Source organism: Coregonus clupeaformis, chromosome 30 (assembly GCF_020615455.1).
Source record: "Coregonus clupeaformis isolate EN_2021a chromosome 30, ASM2061545v1, whole genome shotgun sequence".
NCBI classification, from domain to species: Eukaryota; Metazoa; Chordata; class Actinopteri; order Salmoniformes; family Salmonidae; genus Coregonus; species Coregonus clupeaformis.
In genome coordinates this window covers 14,091,327-14,114,612 of record NC_059221.1, presented here as the reverse complement: position 1 = coordinate 14,114,612, position 23,286 = coordinate 14,091,327, and the positions used below count along the sequence as shown (strand labels likewise).

General features: G+C 44.1%; 2 protein-coding genes across 2 annotated transcripts; both read left to right on the top strand.

Annotated features, from left to right (window-relative positions):
* The first annotated feature begins 3,316 nt into the window (after positions 1-3,316).
* Positions 3,317-7,808, top strand: wnt1 (wingless-type MMTV integration site family, member 1). The gene is made up of 5 exons (XM_041857986.2): positions 3,317-3,662; positions 4,011-4,116; positions 5,613-5,866; positions 6,113-6,378; positions 6,614-7,808. Exons 1-5 carry the CDS (start codon positions 3,653-3,655, stop codon positions 7,103-7,105), a joined length of 1,128 nt encoding a protein of 375 aa, XP_041713920.1. The 5' UTR covers positions 3,317-3,652; the 3' UTR covers positions 7,106-7,808.
* An 11,389-nt stretch (positions 7,809-19,197) lies between these two features.
* LOC121545860 (40S ribosomal protein S26) lies at positions 19,198-21,197 on the top strand. Its single transcript, XM_041856735.1, has 4 exons — positions 19,198-19,271; positions 19,961-20,138; positions 20,378-20,508; positions 21,096-21,197. Exons 1-4 carry the CDS (start codon positions 19,269-19,271, stop codon positions 21,132-21,134), a joined length of 351 nt encoding a protein of 116 aa, XP_041712669.1. The 5' UTR covers positions 19,198-19,268; the 3' UTR covers positions 21,135-21,197.
* Positions 21,198-23,286: the final 2,089 nt, after the last annotated feature.

The following is a 23,286-nucleotide window of genomic DNA, read 5'->3' as shown; positions in this document are numbered from 1 at the left end:
ACAGGTCGAATGTGAGTGGGAGTTCTGACTGCACTGAACAGATAATGGAAACGCATTAACATTTAACATCATTGATAGGGAGGTTTCCTGTTTTGTTGGATACAATTGAAAGAAAACGAGCATGTATTCAGATGAAACCCAAGTAAAAAATCATTCTAAATGTCCAGGGAATAAATGACTATAGAGTGCTGGGGGGAGGGGGTTGGTTAGTTGGTTGCTGCTGCTGCTGCTGCTGCTGGTTCCAATGTAGGCCTACGACAGGGAGCTCGGGGCAGCAGCAGGCAGGCGCACAGCGCTCCTCTTGGCTCTCCAACAATACTTGGGCACACAGTCATCTGCCCCCCCCTCCTCCCACCTCAATAAGCACGTCTGTTCTTTATTATTGTGTTTGAAACAACTTCTTCACTCCGTAACAATCTGCTTCTTTTCTTTTCAGAGGAAATAAAACGTTCCTTACAGAAGGGAATAATGAGGATGTTTTATGGCATTTGCAATAAGTAGCCAAAGTTTGAATGAACGATTTTTTTCTTGATGTTTGTAGAAGTTATTGTTTATTGCCACAATTCATCCGTTTTCAATTTATTTGATAAACTGTTATTGTCACAATTCATACAGTTTCCTAGAAAAATGTGTTACACAATAGCCTACCAAAATTGTTTTCTCCCTGCCCTTTTAAGTTTGGCATCTTGCCTTTAACATGTATGTGCCAAACATGGGTATTTTCCCATGCATCGTTTGGAGACCGTAGCTTCCCCAAAATGACAAACGCACCAGATACTATTGAGGACGTGATAAAAGTTCTCACCCAGCAGGTTTCCAATGGTTGATATGACGAGACCATGCAAGGCTATCCCGACCGCAGTTAAAATTAACAAAGACAGGCCTACACTCTTGGGGAAAAAAGGGTTTCGAAAGGGTTGTTCGGCTGTCCCCATAGATAGGAGAACCCTTTTTGGTTCCAGGTAGAACCTTTTTTGGTTCCATGTAAAACCCTATGTGGAAAGGGTTCAACATCGAACCCAAAAGTGTTCAACCTGGTTCTCCTATGGGGACAGACGAATAACCCCTTTAGATTCTAGATAGCACGTTTCTTTCTAGGAGTGTATATTCTATCATACGCAAAATTAGTTATTTGGCATATGCCTATAGTAAAATAGTAATTTTATCAACAGGTGCATTCAGATAAACTATCAATTCCAGTTAATCCCTGTTCTCCTTCAAAGAACAAGGAATTATAACATGGAAACGCGTGATGTAGTTTCATAAAATTGAGTTAAAATCCCCCTTAAACGCCGCCGGTTCGCATAGTGACACCAATTCATCATTTAATCTCCTTCTATTCCCTAAGCTCCGGCAATGAAAAGTGCATTAGCATTCTAGCTTGGCGTGTATATCTAAGTGGCTTAAAAAGTGATTTGAAGTTGATTTGTATATAAAAGGCGTCCCTTTATCCGGATTGGGGGCTCTAATCTTCTCGGTGTTGCATGAGTGCCCCAGGAAGCCCGTTTGAGCAGCAACTTTAAAGAGCGGGAGTATAATCGACGTAGGATAGCACTCATTAAAACCGCTGGACAAAAGATCACTTCCTTCTGCTATCATGTCTTTAAACCATGAGAGAGAGAGAGAGAGAGAGAGAGAGAGAGAGAGAGAGAGAGAGAGAGAGAGAGAGAGAGAGAGAGAGAGAGAGAGAGAGAGAAATAATTATCAGATGCCATAATTCCATTATGGATGATGTACGCGAAGGCTGATCCTATACCTAAACAAGAAACTCCACTCCAATCATATACAGAAACAGATATAGGCTAAGGACATCAAGTAGCCTGCTTTCAATTAATTGTCTGTCTGGGTCTATGTAGTGATGGGAGAAAATTCGATAGTTGCATATCGGGATATGATTTTTGACCTAATATCATATTGTTTTGACAATTTCACAATATTATTTTTGCGTTAGTTGGCTGTACCTGCACCTGCACCAAAACTCCAGTATTTTTCATTTATAGCGTATGTTCTCCATCATCTTTTTAAATAGGGAGGCAATTTGTTTTCAGTACTTTTATTTCTATGACTGATCAAAACGTTGTTGTTTTCTCATGGCTCTCTCTTGTCCCTCTGCAGCAGACATAGTGTGAGCAATATGTTTGGAACATTGAATCGCAATACACATAGAATCGTGAGAATTGCAATGCATGTCATATTGCACCAAAGTATCGTGATAATATCGTATCGTGAGTTCCTTGGCAATTCCCAGCCCTAGGTCTATGGGGGATATTTTCTCATACTCCACACAGTCTGTAGATGATGAGTTGGAGACGCCGCAGTGTGGCTGCTGCTCTGATCACCAGCCATGCGTTGAGGGAGGTCTGCACGCCAGATGTTTTGGGAATTAATTTATTTCTTTTTGGGTGACATTAATCAAACCTAAATCATTCCAAATATGAATCATCATCTCAAACGTGAATAATTAAAATTATGACAGCATCCTCTCTAAACTAAACCCTCTTCCCAATATTATGAATCATCATGATTCATCAACTTGGGTCTCATTCATTAATCATGTGAATGTATCACGTAGGCTATTCTTTTTGATGATATTGTGTGTGTGCGTGCGTGCGCGTGCACGCGCAAAGTTTGGTAAGAGTGAGACAGTCTCCAAAAGTATATTTCATATTTTAATTGGGCACAAAATGTAGGTCTCTAAGTTGGCATTATTTAATAACAAAAAAATAAGACAAATATATGGTATAAGCTGATTGAATGAAGAGGCAGAGAAATGGGTCAAGCCACTAAAAACATATTGCGAATGCATACAAGAGAGTTTGATAAAGAAGGAGGAGACGCGGTTAAGGGAGTAATCCTACCAGCGGGTAAAAAGGGCAGTTTAGATGGCTCATATTCCGCTGTAACTGTACTGTACCGTGACACCGACCAGCCTCGCGCATACAGAATAGCGGGAGGAGAACACCGCACTGTGCGCACTCACAGTCACAGCAAATCTCCACACACAGACACACACATCTCAGTGTTTTGACTTGAGAGGGACTTCATTCAGGAAGACAAACTGGATGTGGAAGACAGAGCATGAGTCAGCATTAATTTCCCTCATTTCCAAGGAATCGATGGATTCTTTGATTACCGTGAGATTCCGTTAGTAATGTGTACAATTTACACTGGTGGATTGCCCTGGCAATTTTTTTCTTTTCCTTTCTCATCTGTTCTGTCCGGTTTTGTTTTCTTTATTCATTGTGCCCTATGAAGAGAATTAACTATCCCTCCTTCCAATCCTATTGAAAAGGGGGCAGAAAAAAACAGAGGGGATGAGAGCAGCAAATCCCTTTTTTATTCCTCTTGTAGTGCTCAATAAGAGAAGAATGTGTCGCCTATCACTCACCGAGGGGATCAAGTCTTCGGGACTGTCCCACGCGCTCAATGCGCTGCTGTGCAGAGCAGAGTTAGACAGAGAGAGCACGTGAAGAGAACAGCAGCAGCAGCATCCAGCAGCCTAGACTGGAAAGACACTTCAGCACTACAGAGGAGGACTCATTTAGCAACCTGTTTCCTCTGTCTGACTGTCTCCTCACCAGATTCATTTCAGGCAATTATTATAGGACAGGCTCCTCGTTGCTTTTTCACCTCCAAAGTCCCTCTCTTTGGAATGTGGTGTGGTGAGTAGGAAGTTGATGCATTAGGCTACCTGCTCTAATTTGATAACCTGCATGGGAGAATGATATGCTATCGGAGAGATTAATAAACCGGTAGCCTAACTTTTATAATAAGAGTGACTCCTGTAATACGAGATAACTGCCCTATTTTCATTATCAGTTATTATGATCAGTTTTATTTATGGGCCATCACTAAGGAGCAGGAGGTGAACACGTGTATTCCATCTACTAGATTTATGTTTGCTTAAAAATATGATTGTTATCGTAATTAGAACCAGGTATACAAAGTGCCTGGAATTCAGATGTGGAATTTTGACATTTGCCTGCTCTCTCTTCACATTCTAATTGAAGACACAATGAGGATCCTCGCACTGCTTCTGGGGGTGAAAGCCGCGTGCATCCTGCTGGTTTCCTCGCTCTCAGGCACGGGGGCAGTCAACAATAGCGGCCGGTGGTGGTGAGTTGTTGAGTTTATGTGTGATGTATTCATTCAATTAAATGCGCCTCCTAAGGACCTATGCTCATTTCGACGGAGGGTGCAGCAAAGGAGTCAGTTAAGTGGTATAGTGGTTTATTGCCTGAAAGATGCTGTGCTCTCCTCCAATGTCAATTGAATTAACACTAAAGCAAAATTGGTAGACCTATTATGTTCGAAATAATAATGTGTTCTTGTTGGCACCGGATTCATAATTTCAGTTCATTTCTGCTATAACCAAGCAGCAACCACAACCCATTAAGATTTGAGGGTCTTTGGATACCACCTCCCAATTAGAGCGAGCAACTAACTAACTAGATCCAGCCGGTTTTTAATCGAAATGAATTAGGCCTACTTTCTCCATTAAATTATTTGATGTAAAAGAAAGTATTATGTTTCAATATGATAACGATGTAGTTTATTTTGGGATTGGTTCCAGCCCATATTTATTCAAGTCAGCCTCTCTCTCGGTCTCCCTCTCGGTCTCTTTCTCTCCCACTAGTCATTTTGACAGTGTGGCTTGAACGCGAGACAACATTTTTCTTTCCAATGTGGGATAAATTAAATATGGATTTATTTCATGGCAAAGAGCAGTTCCATTCCAGGTCGTATTCTCAACATTCCACTCTATATAGGATAAACTGTAGGATGCCAATGTCTGCATACATTTGTTATAAACTATCAAACCAAAATGTGAAAATAGTGTTTCTTACACTAACTTACGTGGACAAATATAAATGAATTAGGCTTATGTTCATTGAATAATATGCATTCTGTAAAATTAAATACATATCATCCCTATACTGCAAAGATAACAGTTGCATAAGTAATATTTCAATGAATAATGAAAATGATAACGCAGACCTCAATATAATTAGTTAAATGTTACATTTTGGACAGCCTTGCAATGTCACTGGGGTAAACTATTTGTTTGACATGGGTCTGACTTCTAACCCAATCCTTATCACTATAATATGCCAAGAAAATAAAGAAGGAAAATACACAACGAAAGAGAAGAAAATTGGATTGAAATATTTCTCCGAAGATGGGATAATAATGTTCCAAAGCCTGGACCGACCGCGCACTACCGTCTGGCCCTGATCAGTCAGTTAATAATGATGTGTCTTTCTGATTGCTAACGGTTTGCAGGAGACAACAATTAGGAACGTAACTGAAACCATAAATATAGTAGATGACAACGCAATATGGTAGTCATATTGCAGCCAATAATGGCAGCCATAATCATATCCGATTACGTAGATTGTAGATATATTGAAGTTGCTTGTTATTTATTGTAGCTGATACTCACATTCCAATTAAACTGATTCCATTATCCCATTATTATCAGAATCCGATATGACTAAATACATTTTAACCTAATTAATTGTTTTAAAGTCAATAGATTCAATGAAAGGACCAATGTATGAGCTTCTCTCTAACTAACTGAATCCACCCTGTCTTCTCTTCCTCTCTACTAGGGGGATTGTGAATGTGGCCTCCTCTGCCAACCTCCTCACCAACTCCAAGAATGTCCAGTTGGTCCTGGACCCCAGCTTGGCCCTGCTGAGCCGTCGCCAGCGCCGCCTCATCCGCCAGAACCCAGGGATCCTCCACGCAATCGCAGCCGGCCTGCACACTGCCATCCAGGAGTGCAAATGGCAGTTCAGGAACCGCCGCTGGAACTGCCCGACCACCCACAGCCCGGCAATATTTGGCAAAATCGTCAACCGTGGTGAGTTGTCTGTTGTCCCTCCTGGCCTCCTCACTAAGGCAATGGGTGGACATTTTTGGCGCAGAATGTCATGGAATCTTGGTTTCTCTCGTAGGTCCCTTGGGAAGAGAAAAGCCTATCTTTACATATCTTGAGATTATGACATTCTAAATCATCATTCAGACCAGATTGAGCATAGTTGCATTACTGTCCACTGCCAAAAAGGTTGTAAAGCGCTAAAGAGAATTGATGCTGTTGTTGTGTCAGGTTGCCGAGAGACAGCGTTTGTGTTTGCGATCACAAGTGCGGGGGTGACCCATGCGGTGGCCCGCTCCTGCTCTGAGGGAGCCATTGAGTCGTGCACCTGTGACTACCGTCGCCGGGGGCCTGGGGGCCCTGACTGGCACTGGGGCGGCTGCAGCGACAATGTAGACTTTGGCCGGATGTTCAGCCGGGAGTTTGTGGACTCTAGCGAGAGAGGAAGGGATCTCCGATACCTCAACAACCTACACAACAACGAGGCAGGGAGAATGGTGAGGGAGCCGTTGATTCATAGATAGCATTTCATTATGTACTGTATGTTCACTCCTTTTCAGTGATTCTCCTGTATCAACCCATTATTCTGAATTTCAGTCATGTTTTCCTTCACATTTCTTCTCTTCACATTCCTCCACATTTTCTTTGCTCTTCACCGTTTTTCAAAATGTTCTTAACTGTTCACATCCTCCATGTTTTATTTCCTCCATTGCCTGTGTCTTCTCCCTCCAGACAGTGTCGTCAGAGATGCGGCAGGAGTGTAAGTGCCATGGCATGTCAGGGTCATGCACCGTGCGTACCTGCTGGATGCGTCTTCCCAGCTTCCGCGCCGTGGGGGACTTCCTGAAGGACCGCTTCGACGGAGCATCCCGGGTTGTCTACGCCAACAAGGGTTCCAACCGCGCCTCTCACCGCGCCGACCCACGCCATCTCGAACCCGAGAACCCCGCCCACAAACCCCCGTCATCCAGAGACCTGGTCTACTTCGAGAAGTCGCCCAACTTCTGCTCCTACAACGGCAAGACGGGTACCCACGGTACCTCAGGGAGGACCTGTAACAGCTCGTCTCCGGCACTGGACGGGTGTGAGCTCCTGTGTTGTGGTAGAGGGTTCAAGACCCAGACTGAGAAGGTCACTGAGAGGTGTCACTGTACGTTCCACTGGTGCTGCCATGTCAGCTGCCTCAACTGCACCAGCACACAGACGTTACACCAGTGCCTCTGATCAGGGGAGAACCAGGAGGACAGGGATGGGGAGATGAAGATGGACTGGTTCTTTGGGCAGGTGGTGTGTAGATACAGGAATAGAATCCTGTGGGTTGCCTTGGTAGAGAAGGGAAGGGCTAACTCTATAAAGGGGCAATTGGGGGGTGAAAAAAAGTGAATACCGGAGTACTAGAGTTTAATCAATGTTTTTTGGGATGAAAGAAGAGAGAAAATCACAACGTTCGACTACAGGGTGTAGAAGGAGGGAGTGTGTGTTGTGTGTGTACGTGTGTGTTGTGTGTGTGCGTGTGTGTTGTGTGTGTGCGTGTGTGCCTACGTGTGCTTGCTCCTGACGCTCTGTGGTAACGTGAGAGTATGTAAGTGTGTTTACTGGGTATTTAAATGCTGTAGCTATCCAACCATGTAGAATGGAATGGAAACCAATCCTCTCAATGGCTTCCCAGCACGAGTAACAAGACCAGATGCAGATTAGGTAAAATAAAGTAGTTAAACAGGAAATAGAATTGTGGCAAGAAATAAACAACCAAAATTAGTCTGAGAGAGACGCTGGGATTTAAGGCTTTTGCCCTCTCTGACCTTACAAGATACAGCTAGTCTCACTGTTCTCTCCACCTCTTCCCTCTACAGCAAGAGAGAGGAGTATGGGCAGAGGAGAGAGGAGTATGGGCAGAGGAGAGAGGAGTATGGGCAGAGGAGAGAGGAGTATGGGCAGAGGAGAGAGGAGTATGGGCAGAGGAGAGAGGAGTGATGGGCAGAGGAGAGAGGAGTGATGGGAGAGGAGGAGAGAGAAGTGATGGGAGAGGAGGGGAGACGTGAGGAGGGGACAGGAGTAACGGTTACTGGACAATGTCAGACAGATGTCTCTGTGGCGGGAAAAACTCAAGCATGGTCTCTCATAAACTGGTGAAGAACTTTAACGAGGGTGGTTATTTTAAAAATCATTGAGGGTTTTTCTACTTTTGCTACAGCTACTTTCCTCACATACAATTGTGTGAAGTACATCTCCCGGGATGTGCAGTCCTCTCCCCCAATTGCTATGTACTTAGGTCCTGGACGTGGACCAAGCCGTTATGATTCCCTGTCTAACTCACCACACATGCCCTCTTTGTTTAGATTGCTCTGGAATCTGCTACACCTCAACCCGGAGTTACCACAGGGATTTACTGCACCACGGTAACTGACGTTAAATGACTGGACGTTGTAGGATAACAGAAATTTTTTAGACAAAATGTTATATCAACCTGTAATTTGTTACAAAGAAACCCGTAATATGTATGAATAGTTTTAATGTAGTATCAATACACTGAATATTGGAGAGTATAACTAGATGTATGTATTGGTGTAGGAGATAGTGGCACTGCAAGAGAACTGGGGTGACCTGCCAAATAGTGAGACCTGCAGTATGGCAACGCTGTCCATAAAATGGGAACCAGTGCCAAATAGTGATACCTGGAGTCAACCTTGCAACCTATTCTGTTAGCCTAGGAGGTATACCTATGTTGGCAAAGACTAAAGACATTGCCCTGCTGTGGCAACATGTGACAAGTGTGTAAAATAATCAAATATCTTCCCATCCAAGTTTACAGTGGACAGACAAAGACTTTCCCATTCAATATGAGCTGCACCATAAATCGAGGGGAAAACCTTTAAAGCTGCAATATGTAACTTTTTGTGCAACCCAACCAAATTCACATAGAAATTTGAGTTACAGATCTGTCATTCTCATTTAAAGCAAGTCTAAGAAGGGGTAGATCTGTTCTATATGCACTATTTATATGCTTCCCATGCTTAAGTTGATTTTGTACACCAGCTTCAAACAGCTGAAAGTACAATATTTTTGGTTATGTAAAAGATATCTCACAGCGGTTTAGATAGTACAACTATTCTCCACACTATACTTGCTTGTTTTGTCACATAAACTGAAATTAGGTGAACTATTAGAATTTTAGCAGCCAGGAAATGGTGGAGCGATTTCTGCATAGTGCATCTTTAATATAAGGCCACTACAAAGGGAAATGTATTGTATATCAGCTCAGAAAACCAAAATGTTGTAAATAATATATATAGAAATATATATTTATGCTGAAGTTACTTGTAATTTGAGGGAAGAATGATTTATGCACCTGTTATAATCCAATGGATGGATGGAGAGAAAATATGCTATCATTAGTCATAAGTCAGGTCATGTTTTTATTCAACTGTTATTCCGTTTATTTCCATTCATGTAGATTACACAGATTTGTCGAGGGCGGGAAACCGAATTTGTTAGAAAAGTGGCTAAACATTCTTCTTTCTTTCCTGCAAATTTTCTCTTAAAGGGCAATTCCATCACTTTTCAACCTCATTTTCAATATCTCCAGCACAATACCAATGTCTACATATGTGAAAATGGCTCATTCCTACGTTTTGTAGAAACAAAAATAGAGTTAAAAAGTTATACCCAATGACATCAAAAGTTAAAATATTTTAAAACAGTGATTTTCAAACACTATGAGATTCGCGGTGAAGTGGCTTGAAACTCATTGCAGGTTTTGAAAATCACAGTTTTTCTTACTTTTAATCCTAGCCTGTGATGTCACAGAGATTTTATTTAGGACCTTTCTTCTTATCTTTTTAACCACGGATCATAGAAATGTGCTGTTTTCACATATGTAGATACTGGTATGGTGCTGGAGATACTGAATATGAGGTTGAAAAGTGGCGGAATTGCCCTTTAACACCTGTGTTTGTCATGCACTGAATATTACCATTCTGGTTTATGTAAATACACAAATATTTATTACTGTGGATGTTTTATACTGTTATAGAGAGAGAAGTAAAAGAGTAAAACAAAGAATTTTTAGATCTTGTTCCTCAAAGATTTAGCTTTACGTTGTTTTGTATTGTATAATAGAACAATAAAATTTATATTTTCAATTAAGTTGGCATGGAAATCAGTATTTTTCTCCTTGGCAATGGATGCCATTTGCTGGTCATATAGTTTCTGTGCTTGGGATGATATGTGAGAATAAAGGCCCATCCCTGGGTGTCCCAGTACTAATCCCATTACTTAAAAAACGCAGCAGTAGCCTTCCCACAGACAGCACACACACACACACACACACACACACACACACACACACACACACACACCACAGACACACACTTTAAAACCACCCTATTGTAATATCAAACCCTGCAGTGCATCAGCCCTGCCTATCTACTCCCAAACTCCACTCCCCAGAAGGATCCCAATTCCCAGAGACCAGGCCACATAGCTGAACTATTAAATAGGATTTAAACAGCACCAAATGTTTTGCTTCATTTAGTTAATGTCGGAAAACAATTATGAAACAATAGAAGAAATCATGAAAGACTGCAGACGTCCCGCACCCCACGCTCCCCAGCCCCCTGGCAGTCAGGCCTTAGCTTAACCACAAGAGTTTGGAAGGCACCCTAATAGTTTCCCCCAGGCTAACCCAGCCCACCGCAGCACAGTAAGGGGCTATGGAGGGTCAGCCAGGCCGAGCACCCACCAAACACACTCAACTGTCCTGTCCAACAATACACACCCGCACCCTAAAGGTCCAGCCATGGGAACACAGGCAGTGTTACTGAAGGGACAGTCAGACAGACAATCAGACAGACAATCAGTCAGCCAGTCAGGGGAAGGAGGACAGCAGCAAAGTATGGTAACACGGGGTCACGTTGGAATGAAGTGAGGAGAATATGGGACTACAAGTGACTACTGATGGAGCAGGAGGTCTTGAGGAGGTTTGAAAGAGACAGAGATGCTCTGGAGTCTAGTTATTACGCCAATATGACTGATGGAGAAAGCTAAGAAACACATAGAAAAACAAGTGAAAAGGAAAAAAAGTCTACACAACCAAAGAATGTTGAGAACCTAAGACAGACAGAGAGAGAGAGAGAGAGAATGAGAGAGAGAGAGAGAATGAGAGAGAGAGAATGAAAGAGAGAGAGAATGAGAGAGAATGAGAGAGAGAGAGAGAGAGAGAGAGAGAGAGAGAGAGAGAATGAGAGAGAGAGAGAGAGAGAGAGAATGAGAGAGAGAATGAGAGAGAGAGAATGAGAATGAGAGAGAGAATGAGAATGAGAGAGAGAAAGAGAAAGAGAATGAGAGAGAGAGAGAGGTTAAAACTGCCTGAAAAAAAGCAGGACAGGGTTTAACTCCCAGGCCAGTCATGAGGGGAGGTGGTGGAAGAGGTGGTGTGTAAAGGGGTCTGACATCGTGGGAGTGCTGAGGAGTCGGTGGTAGAGGGGCTGGTGGGGTTGGGGTGGAGGGATGGAGGGGGTGTGAAGTGGTGTGAGAGAGAAGTGGGAGAGGTAATGAGGTTGGGGTAAGGGGTAAGGGGGTGTGAGAGGGAAGTGGGAGAGGTAGTGGGGTTGGGGTAAGGGGGTGTGAAGTGGTGTGAGAGAGAAGTGGGAGAGGTGGTTGGGGTAAGAGGTGTGTGAAGTGGTGTGAGAGGGAAGTGGGAGAGGTAGTGGGGTTGGGGTAAGAGGTGTGTAAAGTGGTGTGAGAGAGAAGTGGGAGAGGTAGTGGGGTTGGGGTAAGGGGGTGTGAAGTGGTGTGAGACGGAAGTGGGAGAGGTAGTGGGGTTGGGGTAAGGGGGTGTGAGAGGAAAGTGTGAGAGGTAGTGGGGTTGGGGTAAGGGGGTGTGAAGTGGTGTGAGAGAGAAGTGGGAGAGGTAGTGGGGTTGGTGTAAGGGTTTGTGAAGTGGTGTGAGAGGGAAGTGGGAGAGGTAGTGGGGTTGGGGTTGGTGTAAGGGTGTGTGAAGTGGTGTGAGAGGGAAGTGGGAGAGGTAGTGGGGTTGGGGTAAGGGTAAGGGGGTGTGAGAGGGAAGTGTGAGAGGTAGTGGGGTTGGGGTAAGGGTGTGAAGTGGTGTGAGAGGGAAGTGGGAGAGGTAGTGGGGTTGGGGTAAGGGTTTGTGAAGTGGTGTGAGAGAGAAGTGTGAGAGGTAGTGGGGTTGGGGTAAGGGGTGTGAAGTGGTGTGAGAGGGAAGTGGGAGAGGTAGTGGGGTTGTGGGGTAAGGGGGTGTGAGGAAAGTGTGAGAGGTAGTGGGGTTGGGGTAAGGGGTGTGAAGTGGTATGAGAGAGAAGTGTGAGAGGTAGTGGGGTTGGGGTAAGGGGGTGTGAGAGGAAAGTGTGAGAGGTAGTGGGGTTGGGGTAAGGGGGTGTGAAGTGGTATGAGAGTGAAGTGGGAGAGGTAGTGGGGTTGGGGTAAGGGGGTGTGAAGTGGTGTGAGAATGAAGTGGGAGAGGTAGTGGGGTTGGGGTAAGGGGGTGTGAAGTGGTGTGAGAGAGAAGTGGGAGAGGTAGTGGGGTTGGGGTAAGGGAGTGTGAAGTGGTGTGAGAATGAAGTGGGAGAGGTAGTGGGGTTGGGATAAGGGGTTGTGAAGTGGTGTGAGTGAAGTGGGAGAGGTAGTGGGGTTGGTGTAAGAGTGTGTAAAGGGGTCTGTCATTGTGGGAGTGCTGAGGAGTCAGTGGTAATTAGCTCAATTAGTGACAAAGGCAGTGTAATAAATACCGACTTAGTGTCTGGGTCCCTGCTGGCCTCTCCCCGCGCCGCCTGCCATGCCGCCCCGGCCTGACGGACAATTCATTAAACCGACAAAATACCCCACCATCCAGGCGTGACGCAGCGAGTTAGCCCCCTACCGGCCCAACCCATTGTTCTAATTGTCTGGGCTGGAGTCACTTTGTGGCTCTCCTCCTCCTTACCCCCTCCTCTCCTCCTCCTCATCCCCCTCTCCCCTTCAGAAAACCCATAGAGTTAATGCCCTCTACCTAACTCTCTGTAAGTAGGTGATCGGCAGGTTGTGAAAAAAAGAGAAAGTGTTTCCATGGGTCTGGGTGGGAGGAGGAGTGGTTGGATTAGGGGATGGAGGGAGGTTGCCTGGGAGTGCTGGGAGCAGCAGCGATTGGAATGCAGGAGAGATGAGTCCAGGAGCCTTGGATGCGGGACAAAGCGAGAGTTAATAAGGAAAGATTGAAGGGGTTTGGCGACAATGGGCCGCCACCCGAGTCGAGATAAAATTGCTTCCGCGGATTATTGGGGAGAGGGTGCGAGGGTTGTGGGGTGATAGTTTGTGTTGTGTATGTGTGCGTGCGCGTGCACGCGCACAGTGTGTGTATGCGTATGTGCATGTGTGTATGTGTGTGTGTTTTATTCAGAGTGTCTTGTATTGATGGCTGCCCCTCTGGTTGGGTGGGGAGCAGAGGACCGGGGGAGGCTAGCCGGCTGTTCCCACAGTCTGTTCTGCTGCCGCCACCTTTGACACATGGCTCAGGGCTCTGCCAGGCGGGCGGCGGGGAGAGAGCATGGTGGGAAACCAACACTCTGCTCAGGCGCAAACAACAACAAAAGGGGTGTATTCACTGGGAACCAAACAGAAAAAAACGGAACGAAACTGGATTTGTCCAATAGAAACTATTGTTTTGGTTGCAAAAAGTTTTCTGTTGCTAAACGTTTCGCAACTGTTTGCTACGGTGTGCAATAATGATTACACCCCAGCTCAACAGCTCCTTGCACAATATAAATCTAGTAGTGTCTGAGCAGAGCAGACCAGACAGCCAGGGTAGGGAAGGCAGGATCTCAATAACACTAGGGTAAAAACAACAACAACTCAACAGCTTCACAATATCAGTTCACCAGCATATCTCTGAAGTCAAGAGAGATAGGACAGAGAGGGAGAGGTTAGAGAAGAAGAGGAGGTGATATGACAGAGAGGGAGAGGTTAGAGAAGAAGAGGAGGTGATATGACAGAGAGGGAGAGGTTAGAGAAGAAGAGGAGATGATAGGACAGAGAGGGAGAGGTTAGAGAAGAAGAGGAGGTGATATGACAGAGAGGGAGAGGTTAGAGAAGAAGAGGAGATGATAGGACAGAGAGGGAGAGGTTAGAGAAGAAGAGGAGGTGATAGGACAGAGAGGGAGAGGTTAGAGAAGAAGAGGAGATGATAGGACAGAGAGGGAGAGGTTAGAGAAGAAGAGGAGGTGATAGGACAGAGAGGGAGAGGTTAGAGAAGAAGAGGAGATGATAGGACAGAGAGGGAGAGGTTAGAGAAGAAGAGGAGATGATAGGACAGAGAGGGAGAGGTTAGAGAAGAAGAGGAGATGATAGGACAGAGAGGGAGAGGTTAGAGAAGAAGAGGAGGTGATAGGACAGAGAGGGAGAGGTTAGAGAAGAAGAGGAGGTGATATGACAGAGAGGGAGAGGTTAGAGAAGAAGAGGAGGTGATAGGACAGAGAGGGAGAGGTTAGAGAAGAAGAGGAGATGATAGGACAGAGAGGGAGAGGTTAGAGAAGAGGAGGAAGTCAGGGGAAAGAAAGAAGAGAGTAACAGGAATAAAGGAGAGTAGAGAAGGGATAGAGGGGGGAAGGTAGAGGAGAGTAGCAGAGCAGAGCAATTTACATTTACCCATAATCCTCTTGATGGAATTAACTAATTTTTTAACTGTCACTTCAATTAGTGTCCCAATACCTGAGGTTAACTAATGACTGTGTTTCCTGACTAAATTAATCTATTTCCCATTTTTATCCATTCAAAATAACTTAATTCAAACAATACGCTTAAATGGCTTTATAGGACCCTTAGCTCTGGGGAACAACTTAACAGACAACACTAGGGCCAAGAGCCATATAAAGTTAATTGAATAATGCCACTAATTAAGTAACTTGATAATTGGCCAAGACAAAACCACACTGGTCTCGGACTGTCCAATAAGGACTGACTGAGTGCCACTTTTTAAGAGAAGGGAGTATTTTCCAAAAGAGCACCTCCACTGCTGAAGTGTGTGTGCATAGCTGCAGGAAGTAGGGGTGCTGAAGCACTCCCTGAAAAATCTGATTTTAAAAAATAGTAGTGCACTGGGCCTTTACTAGTCTTGTATTAGCAGATTGATATAGCAAAAAATTGCAGCACCCCCACCCCCAAACTACTTCCTGCGGCTATGTGTGTGTGCACATAGGCCTCTGGTCAAAAGTAGTGCACTATATAGGGAATAGGGTGTCATTTGGGACCAAGACAAAGATAGCCAATGATATGCTGCTGACAGTGGTTGAACAGGAGCTGTGGGGTGCTTGGACTAAGAGTGGAGGAGAAAGAGAGCTGATGCACTACAGGGTTTGATATTACAAGAGGTGGTTTTAAAGTATGGTGTGTGTGTGTGTGTGTGTGTGTTTGCTTGTGTGCATCTGTGCGTACCTCTGTGTGTGTGTGTGTGCATGCATGCCAGTCTGTGTGTGTGTGTGTATGTATGAGGATGGCAGCTGGGAAGCAGACACAGTGCAGAAGAATTGCACCCTAGCAACTGACCTTTCAGCAGATGGCAGCTCCGCAGTAACAGCCACCCTACATCACAATGGCCCCTGCCTGGTAACATCTCCATCACTCCATAACCCCTGTCACAGAGGATGAGATATGGAGGTTGTTATTGGGGGAATGACAGCTTCAGAGGGAAAGCAAGACAGACATTCAGTCCTCTTCACCCCTCCAGACAGATTCTATGAAACCACTGTTTCCCGTGAGTGTGTGTGTGTGTCTGTGTGTGTCTATAACCACTTTTTCCTGTGTGTGGGTTTGCAGTGCATAGTGAATCAGGGTGGGAATGTGGACAGACAACTAGGCCACTGTGAGCAATCAGTATGATGTCTGTGGTCAGGCTCAGTGCCTCGGCCGTGGTAGAGAGAGGTGGACTGAGAAGTAGGGCAGTTAAGGTAGGAGGGAGGGTTGGTTAAACTCGGTGGTGTGTGTGTGGGTGTGGGTGTGTGTGTGTGTGGTGTGTGTGTGTGTGTGTGTGTGTGTGGGTGTGCTGTAATAATTCATGGGGCATTACCGGCCCCCACACATACAGACCATGACCCCTTGATTATCTCTATTGGCTTGACGGGACGGGCTGCTCCTTCCCAGTTGGCCTGTTAGGATCTCATTCAGACTAAATCATCTTCTAAACCACAGGACTGCTGCAGAGATAGAGTCCTCAATGACAACACAGCTATGCTCGCTGAACAGACTTCATACAGCCTGCCTTGATGCTTGCTGTTCATAGGGAGGAATAGGAGCTCCGCTTTAAGTATTGTTTGGTGTAAGGACAGGAGTGACAAAGCAATGATGAGAGGGTTCCCGGCATTGTAATAAAGAAGACAAAACATGAAATATTGCATTGTAATTGGAACTATCAAATGGCATGTTTCTATACATTGATCATTTACAGACGTCTTTGTGGTGAAAAACTGTGAGCCTCCAACAGTAAAACGTCACTATACATTCTAGAGATTCTCTGGTATGCCATCAATGTCAATCTTCTGTAATGGAAGGCGATTACATGTGCGTGTGTTTGCATTGTTCATAGACATGTGGCAGAAATGTTAACAACTAGCAACTTTGCTCAATCTGAGCACTGAGTGGGTGGAGTCCAGATGACAAAATAGCATGTGTTCTCTACCCGTCTATCCAACTGTGGATCTGTGTCTACCTGTCTACCTACAACCTACCTCATCAATAGGGCTCACACAAAGGCTGGGAACATTCAAATATCAGTATATCAGTGGGATATTGTCTACATGCAACCCGCTGCAGAATATAGTTAGAGACAAAGAGGGAAAATTGTGTGTTTTTGGTTTTAATTACAACAATAGTAGGCGAGGGCTCAACTCTGACACACTAGTGCAGGAATGTTTATTTGCTGCAGTTTAGGAGCAATGGTGGCTTACAGGAACTCTGACACATTCCTGTGTCACCTCTCTCTCTCTCTCTCTCTCTGACACACGCACGCTTATGCCCACATGTGAGTGTGTGCACACACACTGAGACACACACACACGCGCGCACTAAGACACACACACACACACACACACTGAGACACACACATGCACTGAGACACACACACACACTGAGACACACACACACACACACACACACACACACTGAGACACACACACGCACTGAGACACACACACACCCCCACACACACACACACGCACTGAGACACACACACACACACACACACAGACACGCGCACTGAGACACACACACACAACCACCCTGACCCTTCTAGTGCCTTTGCACATCCACTAGCACACACCTAAACACCTAATAAATGTGGCGTCTCAAACATTAGACATCCTAATCTGACATTTCTGACATCATTATCAGACATTGTGATACTGTGACTGACTGCCCTAGAAGACACTAGCACAGCAATGACTCAGTGGGAGATGTTTAATGTATCATATCATTGACTACACACTCCAAAGCAGGAGAGCCTTGCTCACGAGTGTGTGTAACCAAATACACTTTTGGTGTAACTCTGTATGACTGTGCATTGAGTGGGTGTGAATTTGATGGTAAGCACCTTTTTCATCAGTAAGTCAAAGTTCTCAGGTCCCATCTGTTCTCCTCGCTGAAGTGTCTGGCAGCCGGCCCCTGTAAAGAAGACATTTCTTTTGGCACCGGGTTTTTAACGGCAGTGACACAGGGGACAGCCAACCACAGGAGCCACACATCTTCCAGTCAGCATGCATGCTGAGAACTGCTGCTTGCACAACTGGCCCTCCTCCAATACACACACAGGAGCGAAAGCACATGAACGCAGACATCCACACAGGCAGGCACACACACAGAAGGAACGTTCACACACACACACACTCTCCCTGGTGCCCCCACCCTTTTCTCACTGCTCTGCTCACCAAACTCTAATCGCTTCCAGAGGCAGAGTTATCCTGTCTCAGCCTGGCTGACAATAAGGGAAGTCCCAAATGGCACCCTATTCCCTATCCACCACCCATAGGGCTCTGGTCAAAGTAGTACACTATATAGGGAATATGGTGCCATTTGGGATGCAGTCAAGGTTTGCACCCACCAAATATGTCCTCTCTCTTTCACCAACTTTATCAGGGTCAGGACTCAAGTTCCTTTAATATTAGGTGATTTAACCTACTGAGGCCTAATATTGTGACATGTCAACATGGCTAACTAGTCCTTATGTAGGCCATCCTAAGCATTTATGTGAGGCTGTCTGTAATTTAAATGTTTTGAATATAAAACTGTTATGAATGACTAACAATTGACGTAAAAAAATGCCGTCAGTGTAATGGCGATTCCCGGCATTTTCGCAGTTCATGATGCATCCACATAGAATTGGATTTCAGTTGATTTAGTTAGGTGATGTTTCCATTTATTACAGAATATAAAGTTCAAATACATTTTATTAAGCGCCTACCGTATAAAGGTGCAGAGAGGTGTATTCCATGCTGTTCTAGTGAGACGGTAAGAACCGCTCCACAGAGTTTTCAAACCGACCGCGGTCACCTCTCACCTGTTCAAACCACTGGTTCAAACACTTCTTCGTCACCTGTGTACCTAGGTCATATGATCAGTGACCTATCACCCCACGTGAGCCCCTAGAAGTGTATTTATTTTCTCTAGTGCAAAACAAGTTAAAACATCCCAAGAGAGACAACGCTGCTGCTACTCTGTTTACTATTTATGCATAGTCATTTTAACTCTACCCACATGTACATATGACCTCAATTACCTCAACTAGCTGGTGCTCCCGCACATTGACTCTGTACCGATACCCCCCTGTATATAGCCTCCCTACTGCTATTTTATTTTACTGCTGCTCTTTAGCTATTTGCTTTTATTTTTCTTAATTAACACTTTTTTAAATTTTTTAAATGTTTCTTTAAAAAACTGCATTGTTGGTTAAGGGCTTGTAAGTAAGCGTTTCACTGTAATGTCTACACCTGTTGTTCCATGGTGTGCGTCAACACCGATTGCCGAAACGAGACTTTCTCACTGTACCCCAGCATTTCCCAAACTTGGTCCTTGGGACCCCAAGGGGTGCGCGTTTTGGTTTTTGCCTTAATTTGATTCAAATTATCAAAGCTTGATAATTAGTTCATTATTTGAATCAGTTGTGTAGTGCTAGGGCAAAAACCAAAACGTGCACCCCTTGGGGTCCCGAGGACCGAGTTTTGGAAACCCTGCTGTACCCCCCTCTGCTGTCCCAGCTAATAAACCAGTCAATGCTGACATCTAGCGAACGTCCACACAAAACGCACATTGGATATGCACATGCGCACTGCTCTCCTGTCGGACGGAAGAGACTCATTAATTTTCCTCCCACTTCCGGCTCGTTCTCTTTCCAGCCTTCCATGCCACGATGGTAAGAGCTTTTCTGATTCTTCTACAGGCCCAGCATGTTGAATTTAAATATACAGACCAAAATACACCGGTGAATTTGTCATTTATTTGTAGAAAATACTCCTATGTAGTCCATTCTTCATAATTTTCGTAGAAAGGGTGTTTATAAGTGGTATTTTAGTTCTACATATGGTTTGCTAACTAGCCACAACAGGCACGCGCTAACGTATATGCGTGTGCTTGATTGCCTGCTATGGGTCGGATGTTGAAAGTCATGGATGTAAATTGTAAGCCGGGTGATCAGTTCCAAACTGTATATTATAGTAGTTAGGTGCATAATCAGTTTTAACATGTCTTCAAAGCCGTTAGAATAACTCGCTAACGTTATCAACATTAAGAGGATAGGAAACTAACTAGCAGTTTACCTTAACAAAGCCTACGAAATAACAGTTTTTCCAAGGAGTAAACAGGCTTCTTCTGAGTGCGGTCGTTGTCAGAATGATGCGGCACAGATGAGTAGGGAAACTAGTATCTTTGAATGCAGTTGTTGAGATGTTAAACAAATTTCCCCAAGTATTGTAAGTTACATTTAGATCAGATCAGATCTGTGGAGAATTTACGTCACATGATCTAGTCAGGTTGCAGGCTCACACAGTAGGTTCAGTAGTTATCTGAAAATAACTTCACATCTCCTCATCCACCTCTCCCCAGACTAAGAAGAGAAGGAATAACGGCCGTGCCAAGAAGGGTCGTGGACATGTCCAGCCCATCCGCTGTACCAACTGTGCCCGGTGTGTGCCTAAGGACAAGGCAATCAAGAAGTTTGTCATCAGGAACATTGTCGAGGCTGCTGCTGTGAGAGACATCACAGAGGCCAGCGTGTTTGACTGTGAGTAGCTGCTGAATGATGTCATCAAACATACAAATATCTAAGTTTTTTTGTGGCAAATTGAAATGCATTTATCTGGTGCGTTGGGAGGATTATACTGGGGGAAATGTGAAAGTATCAGACAAGCGCTTTTGCATTTTTTTCCTGTACACATGTTGTGGCTGTATTATCAATGTTCTGGCCCAGCTGTGAGGTGCCGTTGATCTAACCTTGTCCTTATTGTTGTCCCCCCTCTCTAGCATATGTGCTGCCCAAGCTGTATGTGAAGCTGCACTACTGTGTGAGCTGTGCCATCCACAGCAAGGTGGTGAGGAATCGCTCCACCGAGGCCAGGAAGGACCGCACACCACCACCTCGCTTCAGGCCCAGTGTAAGTTATAGGACCTTAACTTCACTAGGCGCTGAAAGGAGTAAACGGCCTCAATAGTGCACCTCCCTTTAATCAAACTACTGGAAGTACTGGGTTTGATGCGATGGCAGAGATTATGGAAGAACGTGTTGGGTGGACTTCTACATTCCAAAGCCATGTAGCCTAAAAATGTCAAGTTAAATTGACCTCAGCTAGTTAGTCAATTGACAAACTAAACTCATTGACCCATGGGGTGGCGCACAATTGGCCCAGCGTCGTCCAGGGTAGGGGAGGGAATGGCCGGCAGGGATGTAGCTCAGTTGGTAGAGCATGGCGTTTGCAACGCCAGGGTTGTGGGTTCGATTCCCACGGGGGGCCAGTATGATAAAAAAAAATGTATGCACTAACTAAGGCGCTCTGGATAAGAGCGTCTGCTAAATGACTAAAATGTAAATCTGAAAGCATGATATTATTATATTTATATATTATCTGAATCTATTTCAATTCACCTAGTCTGGGACAGGAAGTTAAGATGGTAGACAAAGTGAAAGTAGATTGAAAGCATGTTATGAATATTTGACTAATTGTTTTTATTTTCTCCCTTCTAGGGTGGTGCCCCAAGACCACCTCCAAAGCCCATGGGTTAATGTGGTGGACAATCCTAAGGATTACTGTCATTTTTATGTGAAAATAAAAGTGATTTAACTGTACATCAGAAGTGTTACATTTGTATACCACCTTGGGAGCAGAGCGAAATCTGAAACTTTATATTGAATATTCCAATGTAATGGAGTCAGAACATTAACACGTATTTTTATTGGACACAAAAAAAGTTACTTGGAACAGAGCTGGGTTGCATACCATAACATAATTTGATACTAAAAGTAACACTTAAGAATGAGGTAGTTTCATGTCCTCATCTTGAGGTAAAGTTTATTTTTGTAATGTTACATTTGTCACAAAATTAAAACATTGCAATTCAGTGAAAGCCTAATTATGACTGGAATAAGGGCAATTCCACAGTAAGTGACACTGACTCTGATTTTTCACTGTAAAATGTATGTCAAACAAAAGCCATACTGTCGTTGTTACCAATCTTTGCATATGCACTGTTTTGAGTAAATGTGTTTTTTGTAAAACAATCTGTGGAAATTCAAAGTAGTCCTTGTGCATAGAGTTGTATGGTTTAACTTTGCACTCATTGGTTTTTGTTTGAGATGCATGTTAAAAAGTGAAAAATCTTACCATGGAAATGGCCGTAATGATCCCTGTCTTCAATAGAGGTGCATGAAAATGGCAGCCCCCATGCACTTACCACAAATTCCTCGTTTTGCTAAATCGCCTGTATTGTACATTGCTCTCTGTTACTCTTTTTTTTTTTTTTGTATGGTCATTAGCAGAGTATACATCAACCCAATTTTAGTTTAAATACAGGCAATTTGTAACATTTCACTGTGCTGATTCATTGGCACATTGAACCATATCGCGCACCGTAGTTTAAAAACAGTGGCTAGTGCTAACGAAGACAGACCACAGCCCGTCGTTTCAAATGGGAACAAATGAGTCATAGTGGGCAGTAGCTAGCGCGTTCTAGCATACATTTGCATATTCCCGTCAGGGAACGCCTACTTTGTGAAGTGCGCATGTGCAATACCCCAATTTGCCTTTGCACGTCTTCTAAATAATTGTTTTATTGTTCTGTTGTGCTAAAATAATGTCAAATTCTGCCATCTTTATGCACGTTCGCTATTTTCCAAGGAAATTGGGCTACTTTTCTAAAATGTATTGGTCGCGGGTTTTTGGGCTACTTCTAAATTTCACCGCGGCCGCCATGGCATTTCTCTTAAAAAATATATACAATTCACTGTGACCTGTTGCCTGTCAGACAGTGAGGCAAGCTGTTGCTGAGTGAGTGGTGGGGAGGGCCGGAAGGGTGGGTGTGTTGAGAGAGCGCTACAGCTATTGGCTGAGTCACGTGAGCGAGAGGAAAGAGCTGCGCGAACGTCGAGACAACCTTTTACCAGTTGTATGTAGGCTATTTAGATTGTCATTATGGAGATCCCTATTTCCAACCCTTTTTCCATAAAACAGATTAATACGCTAGAACTGATGCACATCAACAAATAAATGGAGACAAAGCACTGGAAAACAACATTGGGCGCACTAGAGCGCATTACATAAATTCGCTCGGTGGTGGTTTAAACTGCATTCTAATGTTGACTTTTCTTCAATGAAACTGTATCAAGCGAAGTGTTTTATGAATGCTCAGTTCTTGGGTCTCGGGGTCTGCTTGCCGGAGTGGAAATTTGAAATGGAAGTTATGGAACTCCCTCGAGTAGTTCTTCTTATTGGGAAAAGTCCTCAATGAAACTGACATTAAATGTGGAGAATGATACATTTGCTTCTCTGTTGGCCATCAAGTAGCCTATTAATTTATATTCCATTGTAGGCTACTATTTGATACAATACATATATTGAAATTACGATATCACTGGAGTCATTGCAAATGAATTTGTGCCACTTGTGTAACCTACCTGGAGCTGGCAAACCAATTTCATAAATAGCCTATAACTTCAGTTTATTGTTGTTGTAGCCTTGTGTTATTATTAATGGACATGTTTGGATAATACAATTTGAAGTTATCAAAGCTCTATCGCAATTGCCGATCAGTTGTTAGAACATTAGATTGACGGGAACAGTAGTCAGATTAGGCTACAGGTTAAAAAAAATATATGCTTGTCAACAACACTGGCAGTTATTAACAAGCATATTTAATTCATATAAATAATATTCATATTT